Source organism: Ahaetulla prasina, chromosome 6 (assembly GCF_028640845.1).
Source record: "Ahaetulla prasina isolate Xishuangbanna chromosome 6, ASM2864084v1, whole genome shotgun sequence".
Classification (NCBI taxonomy): domain Eukaryota; kingdom Metazoa; phylum Chordata; class Lepidosauria; order Squamata; family Colubridae; genus Ahaetulla; species Ahaetulla prasina.
In genome coordinates, this window is record NC_080544.1 from 115,194,130 (window position 1) to 115,208,819 (window position 14,690).

Sequence of the window (14,690 nt, forward strand, 5' to 3'; positions counted from 1 at the left end):
GTTTTCTACTAATGAGATTGCGCCAGCTGTAATTCTGGGGTCATTCTCAAAGGCAGCCCCATGTAATCTCATAACATAAATCGAGTGGTGGTTGAGACATGAATTAACATTGCCAGGGCATCATGGGTTGACCTACCAGGGTAACACCTGGCAGACCGGCCAAAGCTGCCCACCTGCTGCTTGAGCAGGAGCCAAGAACCTAGCAGATCTGAACTCGCAAATCGTCTCCTTTTTTTGAGGGGGGAGCATGGCCCAGTGCAGCTACTGGAACCGAAGGAGCCTCATTGTTCTGCTCTGCTGTCTGCCACCCAGTCTGAGCGGAGCAGCTCCTCCTCTGACTGCTTTAATCAGCTTCAGCTGTCTCCCAAGGCTGACTGATTCAGTCCAGCAGCTTCTCTGAACCCAGAGCCATCTGAGTGCTGGACCTGGCTTCACTTTATCTGCAGTCTCCATATCCTCACTCAGCCAGAGTTTCATTCCTTGGTCATCTGACAATCCGATTATTTCCCTTTGATGTTTTTTTCTTTTTCTTGTTCCATTCACCAGCTGCTTGAACCTGTAGCCTGGTCCTCAGAGCATTTTCTGAAACAGTTTCATCCTCTTCATGCTGTCCAGCACTTGTTAGCTTTCTCTTGTGGGCCTGTTTAAAAAGTGCTCTGCCCCCATTTTGAATCTTCACTTCTGGTGAAGAGATATACTGTATGTAGATGGAGTGACTGACAGTCCCAGCAGAGTCTGTGCTTGGCACTCTGAGGTTAGGCAACCCAGCTCCCTATATGGGATCAGGCGGCCAGTACTGGGCTGCCTTCATGGCTGCCTAAATGCGGATGACGAAAGGGTTAAAGAAGGGCAGCAGAGTGGCCGGGAAAGGGAAAGGGCACTCTCCTCTTTCATTCCACCCCCACCCCTCTACCTGTATGTCAGGTGGTAGCAGGTCGATACCCTGCTCGGTGATATGCCCTGACGTTAAGGGAGATGCGGCAGGTCAGAACTTACCCGTCCAGGTGTTTAGCAGTGGCTCCTCATTGGGTTGGGAACAGGGGGTCCCCTAAGGTTTGTTCTTGGGCTGCCCAGTCATCAGGTCTGGAGGTCGGAGTGCAGCTTAGAAGGCCACTCTTTTCGTTCAGCATCAGTAGCTTATAGGTGCCAGGCAGGTGAAGGGGCAGCTGCCAATTGGCCCCGGGCAGCAGAGGGCACCTTCTTCTGACTGACCTTCCCCCTCCCCCTCCCCAGCTTACTCTCAGCCTGCGGAGAATCACGTCAGCCCGTCAAGTTACCTGGGCCAGCCTTTGCCACCAGCCTCCCCAGGGAGATACTCACCTGTTCCTAAGGCAGTGCTGGGAGAAGACAAGATCACCAGGTAGGAAGCGTCTATGCCTTTGCAACCACTTCTGCAATATGTCATCAGATGTGGCTGAGCATTTGGGGTGGGGAGGGCAGGAAGGGAGTGGAGAAGCTCCTGGAAGAGAATAACTGGCGGAGCAGGGCACCCCAAAGGGAAGGAGGTGCCTGGTTGAGAGGGGGTGTCTGTGGGGCTATTCGCTGCCCAGAAGGAAGGCTCTCGTTAGGCCGGCTGAAACACAGTAGTTCGCACCTCCAAGAAGGAATATTCTGTTGGTGGTCCTTGACTTATGACCATAAGTTTCTGGAAGGGGTGCTCACAACCGGAACAGCACTTCCAGCTGTGTCCCAGGGCTGCGTTTCCGATGCTGGGCTCACGTTTATGACTTGTCAGTGTGGTGCAGCCCTGTGTGATTCGCAACGTTTCCCCCCCAGTTTCTGATGGTTTTTGCCAGTTTCCAGAGAATGGATTCAGTTTTAGAACTATATGAATTGCTTAAGGGTTGCATGATTGGGACTTAAAACTATGTGATTCATTTAATGACTGCCGTAAAATAGTCATAAATCATGTCTGGTTACGTGGGTGCCTTGACTTACAACTGTCACAATTTAACAACTGAAACAAAGGTGGCCATAGGACTACCCATAATGAAGTGCTGCTGTTCCTGTGGAGTTTTTGCTCTTCTCAGGGCCCTGGTGGTTCTTCCTTTATTTATATGTATTTATTTATAATTACATTTCTATACCGCACCATCTCCCGGAGGACTCAGGGTGGTTTACAGCCAATGTTAAAATACCCACACCAATACAATATAAATATAATAAATAACAATATTGGAAAACAATTAAGAACAAATATTTACTGGCCGAATCACTAAAACGGTCAAAGACCGATTAAAACCCCTTAAAATTTCGCTAAAATATGTCTTAGGCTAGTCCCGCTCGGTGAAATAGTAAAGTCTTCAGTTCACGTTTGAAGGCCCAGAGGTCGGGGAGTTGGCGTAACCCTGGAGGTAGCTCGTTCCATAGGGCTGGTGCCGCCACAGAGAAGGCCCTCCCCCTGGGGGCCGGCAACCTACATTGTTTGGTCGACGGCACCCTGAGGAAGCCCGCTCTGTGGGAGCGCACAGGTCGTTGGGAGGCAATCGGTGGCAGAAGGCGGTCTCGCAAATACCTCGGTTCCTTCTTCCTCTTGGCTGGATGAGGCCCGTCGCTTGAGGAAAGGGGGATGCCCAGAGATGTGCAATGATCAGTTGAGTGCTGGACAGCGGGAGTATTTGTGCTGCACGTCCTGGCAGCGTCTTCCAAGGAATATTGGGTGCAGAACGCCTCCCTCTGCCCTGCAGCTCCTGGCAGTTCTGATGGGAGGAGGTGGGGACTGGGGCGCTGACTGCAAGGGCCTGGCTGCTTTCGGGGCCAGTGGCGGAAGTGGGAAGGGAGAGCCGGGATCAATCAACGGCCAGGATGGGAGACCCAAGTGGTTCAGCAGAGCTGCTTGTCCACAGTTGGATGGGGATCAAACATGTTTAATTAAATCGGATAAGGAAGAGCATGGATTGAAGGAATATCCTCCGGTACTCAGAAGAGGTCTTGCCTGAATATCTTCAATGGGAGCTGTGTGGTGGATCCAGCCAAAGGACGAACCTTCTGCTCATGGGGTTTCTCTTGTGGAAGTCTCATTCATCCGTTCTTTTTTTATGCCTTAGAAATTCTGCCAAGTATATATTCAAGGTATACTTAGCATGCATTCTGTTAGCTTCAGTATTAAGAAGCATGTTTCTCAGGAGAATTTTGCTAGTATCAAATTGTGGATGACTTCTCTTAGTGGAAACTCTACTTCTTGGGTCCCTTCTAGACTATTAACATAATGGAGGTCAGTGGGTTGGACTGCCTTGACATCAAAATGAAATACAGGTGGTCCTTGCTTACTGTCAAGCCCCAGAGAGGATGCAGTGAGAGCCACTCGAGTTCAGATCTTTATCTGCTTACACTTTTTGGACAGAATCTGGCTATAACCTTCTGATCTCACAGATCTACCATGGGAGATTCTAGGCTGTGGTTATCCAGAACCTCTTCCTCCTTCCCCGTCCAGGATGCAGCTGTGCTGTCTCTCGGCTTGGGCCCCTCTGTGGAAGGGCCTCCTCCTCCCTGGGAAGCCAGAGGTCTTCCTTCCCCGTCCAGGATGCAGCTGTGCTGTCTCTCGGCTTGGGCCCCTCTGTGGAAGGGCCTCCTCCTCCCTGGGAAGCCAGAGGTCTTCCTCCCCACTCCTCCTCAAGCTGCGCTTTCCATCACACTTCCCAGGGACAAAAGGGCCTGGGAACTCCGTTGTGTGTGCGTGTGGGGGGGGTCGATGTCACATGGCCATACTGGCTCACGCATGGCATTTGCAGCAGTTCCAGTTGCCGCCATGAGGCGAACCTTGCATGACTGCAGCGTCCAGTGGTGGTCTCCATCTGGGATTTCCCACCGCTTTCCCATTGGCTTTGCTTGCCAGACGTGACCACAGTGGAGGTCGCAGAGGGCGATCTCGGCAGCCCTGGGGATGCTGCAAGAGCCCCAACCCTGAGGAGGGGCCCCTCATCCAAGCATTATTTCTAGGAAACAGAAATTCTGAGGGTGAGGAGAACTGTCATTTGGGTGGAAGGCAGGACCCATATTTGTGGGCTCTTGAGGGAGGAAAATGGCTGTGTTTTTTTTAATCCCTCTCTGAAGGACAAGCGTGGTTTGCAGCCACAGTGTCTGCCAAGGCTCAGCCTGGAGCTCTGGCACTCTCAGCTTCCTATCTCTCCCTCCCTCCCTCCCCCCCCTCTCTCTCACACACACACAACCAGTTGCACTTTATACACTTCTGTTGTGATGGATGGGTTCGACAGACAAGCTTTAACATAGTGAGCGTTCAGTTCCCATTATCTTCAGCTGTTTCCCTGGGGAAAAAACACCAAAAGACTCAACAGAGGCTACATCGTACTTCATTCAATAAAAAGAAATACAATTCACACAAATATTGGAATGCATTGTGTTTATGTAGAAATATTTATTTTTTTATTTTATTTTATTCTATTTTTATACCGCCCTTCTCCCGAAGGACTCAGGGCGGTGTACAGCCAAGTAAAAATCACTATATACACATTAAAAGACATTAAAAAAGAACATATTATAAGGTGGCCGAAAATTTAAAACAATTTAAAAACCTTAAAATATAAATAACCCCAATAAAATTTTAATCCAGTCCCGCTTGAATAAATAGGTGCGTTTTCAGCTCACGGCGAAAAGTCCGAAGATCAGGCACTTGACGTAAACCAGGGGGAAGTTCATTCCAAAGCGTAGGAGCTCCAACAGAGAAGGCCCTTCCCCTGGGGGCCGCCAACCGACATTACTTGGCGGACGGCACCCTGAGAATAGCTTGAGTAAATTGTCATATTTATTCAATTAATTATCCTGTTCTCTAATAAGAGCAACTGTGGGTGGCTGCTTTATTTCTAACATATACTGTTAGAGAGTGAGTTAAATCTTTATGTAAATATATATGTTCATTTGGAAAAGAGGTTATTACTAATAACTTGATTTTGAGATCATTATGATGAACTATATAGATTATAATCTTCTATTTTATAGATGATAATAAATATGGATTGAAATAGGTTTATATAACTTTTACAGATGTGTATCTGTGTATATATGTCCTGAGTTTTCTTTATAACTTTATCTTTGTCTTTGTATTTATAAAAACAAAACAAATGAAACAGTGTTTAGAGTCTCTGCAGAATGAAAACTGATTAAAACCTCAATTCTTTCCACTTGCATTTGATATATTTTTGGTAGTTTTCTTTTTCTTTATCCATAGTAGTAAAAAGAAGAGTTTCTTGCTGAAATCTTTATTCGTGTGCCTATTAAATCCTTAATTTGTTGATTAAAAACAAATATGTCTTGTGCACCTTTGGCTGTTGTTATCCCGAGGCCACGGCTGTCCGGGCCGGAGTGGCTGTAATTCGTTTCTCCTTTTAAGGGAGCCACGGAAGCTGGTGCTGCATCGGGGCTCCACAGGACTTGGCTTCAACATCGTGGGGGGAGAGGACGGAGAGGGGATTTTTGTCTCCTTCATCCTTGCCGGGGGGCCTGCAGACCTCAGTGGGGAGCTCAGGAAAGGAGATCGCATCATTTCGGTAAGAGCCTGCAAAGGAGGGCACCAGTCGGGCCTCCTTGGGCCTCGGGAGTCTTCTTGACAAGAGTCCCCGGACCATGCGGGGCTCTACCTGGCAAGGAGGGTGGTGGTGGGGGGAAGGCCTCTGTGACTCACCAAGAGGCAGCTTGGCCATCTGCAAGAGGCCGGATTGGGTTCCAAGATGGTTGATTTGGTGACATCCATGTCCTGATGTCAGCGATGGTTCCTTTGTGTTGCTTTTCAGGTAAATGGCGTGGACCTCAAAGCTGCAACCCATGAAGAGGCAGCAGCTGCCTTGAAAAATGCCGGTCAGTCCGTCACTATCGTAGCTCAGTATCGTCCCGAAGGCAAGTGAATGATCAGATTAAACCCTCTTTCTCTTTTGAATCTCCTGCTTTAAGATCTTGCAATGGCAGAGAGAATATCGATGACATGAGTTACAGGTAGTTTGCTTCTCAGGTGACTTTGTCAAGGCCCAAGCACAAAGAGTAGGGAATTGATGCAAGGTACAGGACAAGGTCACACTCGGGGGTGGGGTGGGGACACTCCCTCTGAAGCAGCGCCCTCTGGTGAGACCTGGGAGAGGGATTCCCCCTGTGGCCCCCCGCCCCCTCCGGCATTCCGATGGCTCTGACCCTCTTAGTCCTCGGCAGGCCTGGCTCACCCCCTACATATGAGTCCAGATATGCCTCTTCGTTATCCCCAGCCTGAAGTGCACTTTCCTTATGTGCACTTATTATATTCCTTTTGCTTTCTTGTGTTGTTTTTCTTTTCTTCCTTTTAAAAAAACCCCATCCAGTCGCAAACTGTGATTACCCGGTTTGCAATATTTTAAAAACAAAACGCCTAATAACCTATTTCAGCTTCATTCTGGGATACTCTTCAGAATGGGAATCTTGCCCTATGGGAAATGACCCTGCATTGCTTAGTCTAGTCCTCAATTAGTGACAGTGAGTGGAGCCAGAATTTATGTCAATAAGCACTCTGGTTGTAAGATCTGGTGTCATTTGACCACATTTCTTAACGATGGCAATCCATTGTGAAGTGAGAATCACAGGTCATTAAGCGAGTTCCTGGTGGCTTGCAGGCAGGTAGGGCACGAGGCATGGCATGAGCACAGTGGGCCTGGGGTGGCGGCTGCTGCTGTTGTGCGGGGGTGGGTGCAAGAGACCGACCAGAGCAACTGGCCACCTTCCCTGCCAGCTTCCCCTTGGACAGACGTCAGCAACCTGCGGCTCTGGAACCGCGTGTGGCTCTTTCATCTCTCTGCTGCAGCTCCCTGTCACTTAAAATATGCGTCAGAACTGCCAGTGTGCGATACCCGCCAACACATGATTTATTGAGCTTTTCAACCCCCGGTAGGCCAACCATGGAATAGAATTTTTTTTTTATTGGCCAAGTGTGATTGGACACACAAGGAATTTGTCTTGGTGCATATGCTCTCAGTGTACATAAAAGAAAAGATACCTTCATCAAGGTACAACATTTACAACACTTTTTTACAACACAATTTTCTTGGATAAATCCAAGAAAAGAAAAGTTTCAGAAGAAAACAGAAGGTTTAACTACATATGCTAGTTTTGTGGCCACTCAAGAAATAGTCAGGCACATGGAGGGTTTTGTGGCTCCAGGTGTTTTCTTTGCTGTGGGAAACGGGTCCAAATGGCTCTTTGAGTGTTTAAGGTTGCAGACCCTTGACCTTGTACTTTGCTTGTGGGAAGCTGGCGGGAGGAGTTGCAAATGGCTGTCCCATGACCATGGGGCACTGAGACTGTCGTAACTGTGAACCAGTGGTCAGATACCCACATCACAATCACTTGAGTGTGGGGTTGCTGGGGTGGGGGGAAATTCAAGGACCAGTTATAAGTATCACTCGTTCAGCACTGTCATAACTTTAAATGCTAAACCGATGGCCATTAAACAAGGACCTTGGTCAAAATTCCTTGGCTGATAGGGTCCACAGCATGCCCTTTTTGGTGGGGGAGCATAGGGGACAAGCCAGTCCCAATGGTGGGGGGAGCGCTTCTTCAGATAGCCTGGACCTCTGTCATACAGGGGCTAGAACCCACACCTTGGGTTGCACCTGGGAGTGACCGGCAGCTGGTGCCGTTTGCACAGTGGTGGTGTTCCTTGGGCCATCCTGGCGGCCCCTAAAACTGTCTGTACCAGCTGTAGCTTCCGAAAAGTCTCTACGGTTAGCCCCACGGAGAGTGCATTGCTGTAGTCCAAACAGAAGATGACTGAATGCAGGGGAGGCCCAGAGCCGATGCTTGTTCCCAGCCCTGGACAAGACAGATTGTTTTGGCACTGGCTTTATTGTTAATGGAATTTGTTAATCTGCTGTTTAACTGCTTTTAACAATTCATGATTTTGTTTTCAAATTTTCTTAACTGAATGCTCCCCAGAGCAAAGAGTAGGCTTTGATCAAACAGATAGATAATCCATGTTTTATTCTGTCAAATTTCTGGAGTAAATTTGTGCAGCCTTGCAGTGTCACTCTGTGTGCATGTGTCTGTATGAGCAAGAAAGAGAGAAAATGAGTTGTTCCACATTGTTTTTGAAATTTTGGGGGTGGGGGTGGGGGAAGGATATGTGTTTTAAAGGAACATCGGATTAATGGCGGAGTTGTTCTAAAAGTCTAGGTGGGCGTAAGATTTGGGGCACTCAAAACCCTGATATTCCGCAGCAGTGGCATTTGTGGAACTGACCCGGCATTTCCCTTTTCCTCAGAATATGGCCGTTTTGAAGCCAAAATACACGACTTGCGAGAGCAGATGATGAGCAGCAGCATGAGTTCAGGATCTGGCTCTCTGCGGACCAGCCAGAAGCGGTCCCTCTATGTCAGGTGAGGCTTTGGGGGCTGTTGAGGGGCCTGGCTTTGTTGCTGGCCCCATTGTCTCTTGAAAGATGAAACTATCTGCTGGACAACTGAGGAGGTTTTGGAACCCTGCAACCCTAGCTAACTTGGTTTGGCAGGATAGGCCTGGATATTTGAGGCTCCCTGGTACTACTGTGTCTCTCCCTCCTGAATGTCTTGAAATCTGATCCATCAGGGGTTTATCCAGTCATTCTGCTTGGCTTGGCCGTCTGCAGCCCACCCACCCCCTTGCTTTTGTTCTTCTCCAGATGTTCTCATCTAGCTCTTCTCCTCCTCTCCTCCTCCTCCTCCTCAGCTCCTTGGGTCTCAAGACATGAGGGCCCTTCTTTCACCCATCACTCGCCCAGGCTGCTCTGTTTTGGGATCAGCTCTTCAGCCTGTGTGTTTCACTTAAGAGTTTCATCCACCCCATCTCAGTAACACCCATTAAGCCGTATTTGCTTCCCTACATTAAGATGCCTTCCTGTAGGTTTCTCACACCCTGCACCTTGGCATGGCAAGGCTCAAAGTCCTGGCTCATGCAACTTGAGCAACTGGTACAACTAGAAGCAAAGCAGAATATATTCGGACTGCAAGAAGAATATGAGACTTATCATTTTTTAGATTGCTGAAATTGCCACTTAATGCAGCAGCCTCTCCCCCAGCTATGATGCACCATCAAGCTTTATCATGCATCTCTGTTGCCCACCACTGTGTTTGGAGCAGTTAACTGGCTTTCTCCTGGGGGTGCAAAGGTCTTCCTTGGGAATCTTGTCCTCCCCGCCAGGATTGCTGGCTTTTTCCTTCCGATTCTGTCCCCTGGCCACCTGTTTTCTCTTTTCTCCCCTTTGTCTGTAGAGCCCTCTTTGACTACGACAAGACTAAAGATAGTGGCCTCCCCAGCCAGGGGCTGAACTTCTGCTTTGGCAACATCCTCCACGTCATCAACGCCTCGGACGATGAATGGTGGCAGGCACGGCTGGTGATGCCAGGCGGGGAGAGTGACCAGGTTGGCGTCATTCCCAGCAAACGCAGGTAGCTGTCTCGCACGGCAGCTTGAGGCCTGCCAGTAAAGGGGTTGTGGGAGAGAGGAGCCCCATTTAGGATTGGCTGCTTTTTTATCGGGCTGTCTGTGTGAACTGTTGGTTGGTGTTCCCTGCCTCCTTTCCTCTCCTTCAGGTCTGCCTTTTCCTATGAGATTTTCTCTCAAACCTGATGTGAAGGAAAGATAGGCAGGCTGAAACCAAACTATTCCATTAGTGTAAAAAGGGGCATTTTTGCTCTCCAGAGCGAGAGGACTTCTGTTGCACTGTGCACTGTGCAGGAAAAAAAGAAGGAACAAGTTGAAATTTATTTCAGTATAAATAGGGCTTGCATTTCACATATAGCAATTGCTGGAATTGTATCAAATGCTAGCCCTATTTATGCCAAAATGGAAGTTCAACCTTTTTGACTTCTTCCTTCATGCAGTGAGCCAGACCCTTCCCTCTTTTAGGCAGGAGTGTGCCTGAGAAGGTCAATCAAGCTGTTTGCTGTTGATCTAGCTTGTTGTGTTCATTCCTTCTAATCTGTCCTGTTGGAGACTCCAGGGTCAAGAAGTGGTGTCATGTCTCTTCTCCAAAGCACATGTACACACACACACCAAGAGAGGTATAAGCCAGAATGTCAATGTACGTGGAGAGAGAGAGAGATGGATGGATAATGGATGGATGGATGTAGAGAGACAGACAGAGCAAAGGTATTCCAGCTGGAGCAGCATCCAGAAGGTACATGAGTCAGATTGCACCCATAGCTGCTGAGAAAATGCCTGAGGCGGCAGCAGACATGGGAGGAAGGTCAAGGAAAGGAGGGGCCACGGCAGTATATAAGATGCCTCCTGGGATGCACCACTGACCAAGAGCTGAGACAGCTGGTTCTGGGACATCCTACCAATGGCTGCAGTGGGATGGACTGAAAGACGGCCCTGGGGCAGCAATCATAGCAGCACAAGAACAGGCCTTGAGCGCCAGATCCATAGAAGGAGGGCTTTGCTGGATTAGAGAGGGCCCAGGCCGTCCAGCGGGGCTTCAGAGACAGTCCATTGCAGCAAGGAGCAGGATGCAACACAACACAACACAACACAACACAACAACAAACAGCAGAAAAGTATACCAAGGGCCACATGCCAGAGCCCACTCAAAACATTTCTGAGTCAAATGGTTCGGGCCTGGCTCCTCTAACATCCCTGTCCCAGCACCTGGGGAAGAGTTGTGGCTTTTAGGGCCTGTAAAGGGATGACCAGAGCTGGCGGCCCTCTGATCCTCACGGCGAGTCCCGTTCCAGAGGGCAGTGCCAGGAGGGGCATCTGCTTCAGAAGGAGCACTTTCACTGTGCTGAATCTGCTGGGATAAGCAGGCACAGTCGAGCAGAGAGGTATTTCCCCAAGCCTTGGGCCACGCTGGAGTTTCAGCCCCTGAAATGCACCCAGGAGCCTCCTGGGAGCCCTTGCACAGAGCAAAGGGGCTACATGGCTCTTCTTAAGTTGCCACATTGGGGACCCGCTGCAGCTCCGGGACACCTTCCAAGGACAGCCTCGTGCAGAGTGCATTGCCAAGCTCATCTGTGAAGAGTCTCTTGGCCTAAGAATGTGGGCAGTTTGCGCACAAGATGGATTTGTGTCAAGGTCCTCTTAGCAACAGGGGCTGCCTGCACTTAGAGCAGACTGTGGGTTCAAAATGACCTCCAAATTGCACCTCAGTTCCATCTCCAGGTTCAGGGAGGCACAACAGGCACAAAAGCACTCAGCCTGGACTGGGTTGAAATGACGATAGCTGCTCCTCATCCAGTCGCCACAGAGGCTCAGGGGCATCGCTCGATTGGCCCAGACTGGAAATGTAGAATTGAGTCTCGTCAGCATTTAAGGATGCTCCCCCCATGTTGATGGATGATCTTACCCAGTGGTTTCACCCCACAAAGTAGGGGTCTAGTACTGGACCTTCCCCCCAATACAAATTTGAATCAGTCTCTAAACAGGGAGAACCATCACAGAATTTTGGGGAGGTCTCTTCCCCCCCAACCCCCAAGTCTGTCTAAAAGTCAGTGGTATCAAAAGTTGCTGGGAGGGCCAGGTGGATGTGCCACCCAATTATGGACCTGCTAAAGGTCATTGGTGTGACTGGTGTTGCCCACAACCATGTAAAGTCAACAGCGGTATTAAGAACCATCATCACTGTCATTGACAAATGAGGAGAGACTTCAAGGTTCAAGCACAGCTCTAATTTTCTGGAAACCCCAAGATCACATCATCGTCGCTGGTGTCAGAGTTTAGGAAGCTCAGTTGCTCACAATTACTGATCTCACTTTCTTCTCTGCTTTCCATCTAATGCATTGCTAATGCCACATTTTTTGAAGGACCGTGTAACAATTTCGTCCTTCACTGAATTCCATGATGTTTTCACCCATTCACAAATTTGAGTGTTAGTGGGCCGCCTCATTAGTCTAGTGGGTGTCAGATGATGATTACCAGCAGCCATCCATTTGTTCCACTCTTCTCCCATGTAGACTTTGAATGGCTTGTTGATGGAAATGTCAAGTGGTTGCAACTGGCTGGTAAGACCCAGAAATTACAGCTAGATGAGTCTTCACTTCTTGAATCTTTTTTTTGAGGTTTCACAAATATGTGCTCTAAATTGGTCAAGCACTAATAAAGCTGGTTTTTTCAGAAGCCCTCCAGGACGTTTGGATCACACTCTTCCAATCCATACTTTCATTCCATGTTCATCCGTCCATCCTTTTTCATGGACATGCACAACAACACCTCTTGGAATCACTTCTTTTGGGAAGGTTTTTCTTTTGAATATTAACATTGGTGGCAATTTGGTGCCGTCTGCACAGCAGGACAACACAACTGTGTAATGTATTTTCTCATGTCCTGAGGTTTTCACAGTTATAGTTTTGGCACTTTTCACATCAACAGCCCTATTTGATGGCACAAAGTTAGCGGGACTTCATCCATATTCCCAATCTGGCCAATTTCAAAATTATTTTTCTTCCTAGAGTCTATCACAAAAGTTGAAAAGACAGAATTTTACATTCATAGTCTTTTGGCATTCTTTGCGCAATTCTAGTTTTGGTGCGCATAGCAAGGCCATATTGCCTTATAAATTTGAAGCACCATGATGGTGATCCAGTAAAATCCTGAATGACTTTCTGTGTAACAATGTGTTTGGCTTCATACATCACCATTTTTGTGACTGCGAAGCCACTTTGCAGGAAGCCCACAAAAGTTGTGCTTGCTTTTATCCTTTACCTTTTGCAGCTGATCCACCTGCTTCCTCCACTCTCCTATCATTTTTTTCAGTTGGAGGTGGTCCAAAATGTTTCTACCCTGCTGTGTTTCCATGCTTCTGAGCATATTTCACAACTTCCAGCTTGAAAGAGATTTTGTATGCTTGCCTTTTTGGCTTTGACATTTTTCTGCAAGAAAGAACAATAATGTGTCCTTTAATACAATGCAGAGCACTGTAGCTGAAACCATGTTCATACATTCATACGCACACGCTAGCTCATTATGCCCCTGCCCTCAACTACGGTAACAATAGCAAGCTGAGAATTTTAGGATATTGGTGATTTGTTTCCTCCCTAATCCTAACCCTAACCTTAACCCTAACCCATTATAAGCAGGTGCTAACCTTAATCCTAAACCTAACCCTTTACAAACAAGGGTTGCTACCTCTAACCTTAACCCCTAACCCAGGGGTCTTAAAACTTGACAGCTTTAAGACTTGTGGACTTCAACTCCCAGAATTCCTCCTCCAGTCATGTTAGCTCAGGAATTCTGGGACTTAAAGTCCACAACTCTTAAAGCTGTCAAGTTTGAAGATCTTGCACCCCTAACCATTTACAAACAGGTGCTAACCCAGAACCGTTTGATTTTCACCTTTCTGATTGGCGATTGGATCCCAAAATACTGCCAATCAGCTTCCTGTTGCCGCCCATTGCCGCCACTGCACCAACTCCCTCCCCCTTTCCCCCAGGTATGAAAACCTTTGAAAGGCTAGTGCTTTCCTACTTGAAAACCATCACGGATCCGCTCTTAGACCCCTTGCAATTTGCATACCAAGCAAATAGATCAACAGATGATGCTGTTAATATGGCTCTGCACTACATCCTACAACATCTTGAGTCTCCAAAGACCTATGCAAGGGTCCTTTTTGTAGACTTTAGTTCAGTATTAAATACCATCATTCCAGATATTCTTCTAACTAAGCTAAACCAGCTACAGGTACCGGAACAGACTTGTAAGTGGATCACAAGCTTCCTAACAAACAGGAAGCAGCAGGTGAAGCTAAGCAAGATCACATCAAATAATGTAAAATTAGCACAGGGCCCCCCCCAAGGCTGTGTGCTCTCCCCACTTCTCTTCTCTCTGTATACCAATGACTGCATCTCCAACGATCCATCTGTTAAGCTACTGAAGTTCGCAGATGACACAACAGTGATTGGTCTCATTCGAGACAATGACGAATCCGCATATAGACAACTAGCCTTGTGGTGCAACCAAAACAATCTGGAACTGAACACACTCAAAACCGTAGAAATGGTGGTAGACTTTAGGAGAAACCCTTCCATACTTCCACCTCTTACAATACTAGACAACACAGTATCAACAGTAGAAACCTTCAAATTTCTAGGTTCTATCATATCGCAAGATCTAAAATGGACAGCTAACATCAAAAACATCATTAAAAAAGGACAACAAAGAATGTTCTTTCTGCGCCAACTCAGTAAGCTCAAACTGCCCAAGGAGCTGCTGATTCAGTTCTACAGAGGAATTATTGAGTCTGTCATTTGCACCTCTATAACTGTCTGGTTCGGTTCTGCAACCCAACAAGAAAAACACAGACTTCAGAGGATAATTAGAACTGCAGAAAAAATAATTGCTACCAACCTGCCTTCCATTGAGGACCTGTATACTGCACGAATCAAGAAGAGGGCCGTGAAAATATTTACAGACCCCTCGCATCCTGGATATAAACTGTTTCAACTTCTACCCTCAAAATGACGCTATAGAGCACTACACACCAGAACAACTAGACACAAGAACAGTTTTTTCCCGAAGGCCATCACTCTGCTAAACAAATAATTCCATCAACACTGTCAAACTATTTACTGAATCTGCACTACTATTAATCTTCTCATAGTTCCCATCACCAATCTCTTTCCATTTATGACTGTATGACTGTAACTTGTTGCTGGCAATCCTTATGATTTATATTGATATACTGACCATCAATTGTGTTGTAAATGTTGTACCTTGATGAACTTATCTTTTCTTTTATGTACACTGAG

General features: G+C 47.5%; 1 protein-coding gene across 20 annotated transcripts in view; it reads left to right on the top strand.

Annotated features, from left to right (window-relative positions):
- The window catches only part of DLG1 (discs large MAGUK scaffold protein 1), a 92,893-nt gene that overhangs the window by 58,201 nt on the left and 20,002 nt on the right, over positions 1 to 14,690 (top strand). For all 20 annotated transcript variants that reach the window (XR_009155653.1, XR_009155654.1, XM_058187526.1 and 17 more), the window contains 5 exons: positions 1,234 to 1,360; positions 5,348 to 5,504; positions 5,748 to 5,850; positions 8,234 to 8,348; positions 9,219 to 9,395. Coding sequence is in view for 18 of the 20 variants with exons in the window: in XM_058187526.1 (XP_058043509.1) it covers positions 1,234 to 1,360; positions 5,348 to 5,504; positions 5,748 to 5,850; positions 8,234 to 8,348; positions 9,219 to 9,395 (679 nt within the window). In the remaining 2 variants the exon portion in view is untranslated. The remainder of the gene's footprint in view (positions 1 to 1,233; positions 1,361 to 5,347; positions 5,505 to 5,747; positions 5,851 to 8,233; positions 8,349 to 9,218; positions 9,396 to 14,690) is intronic.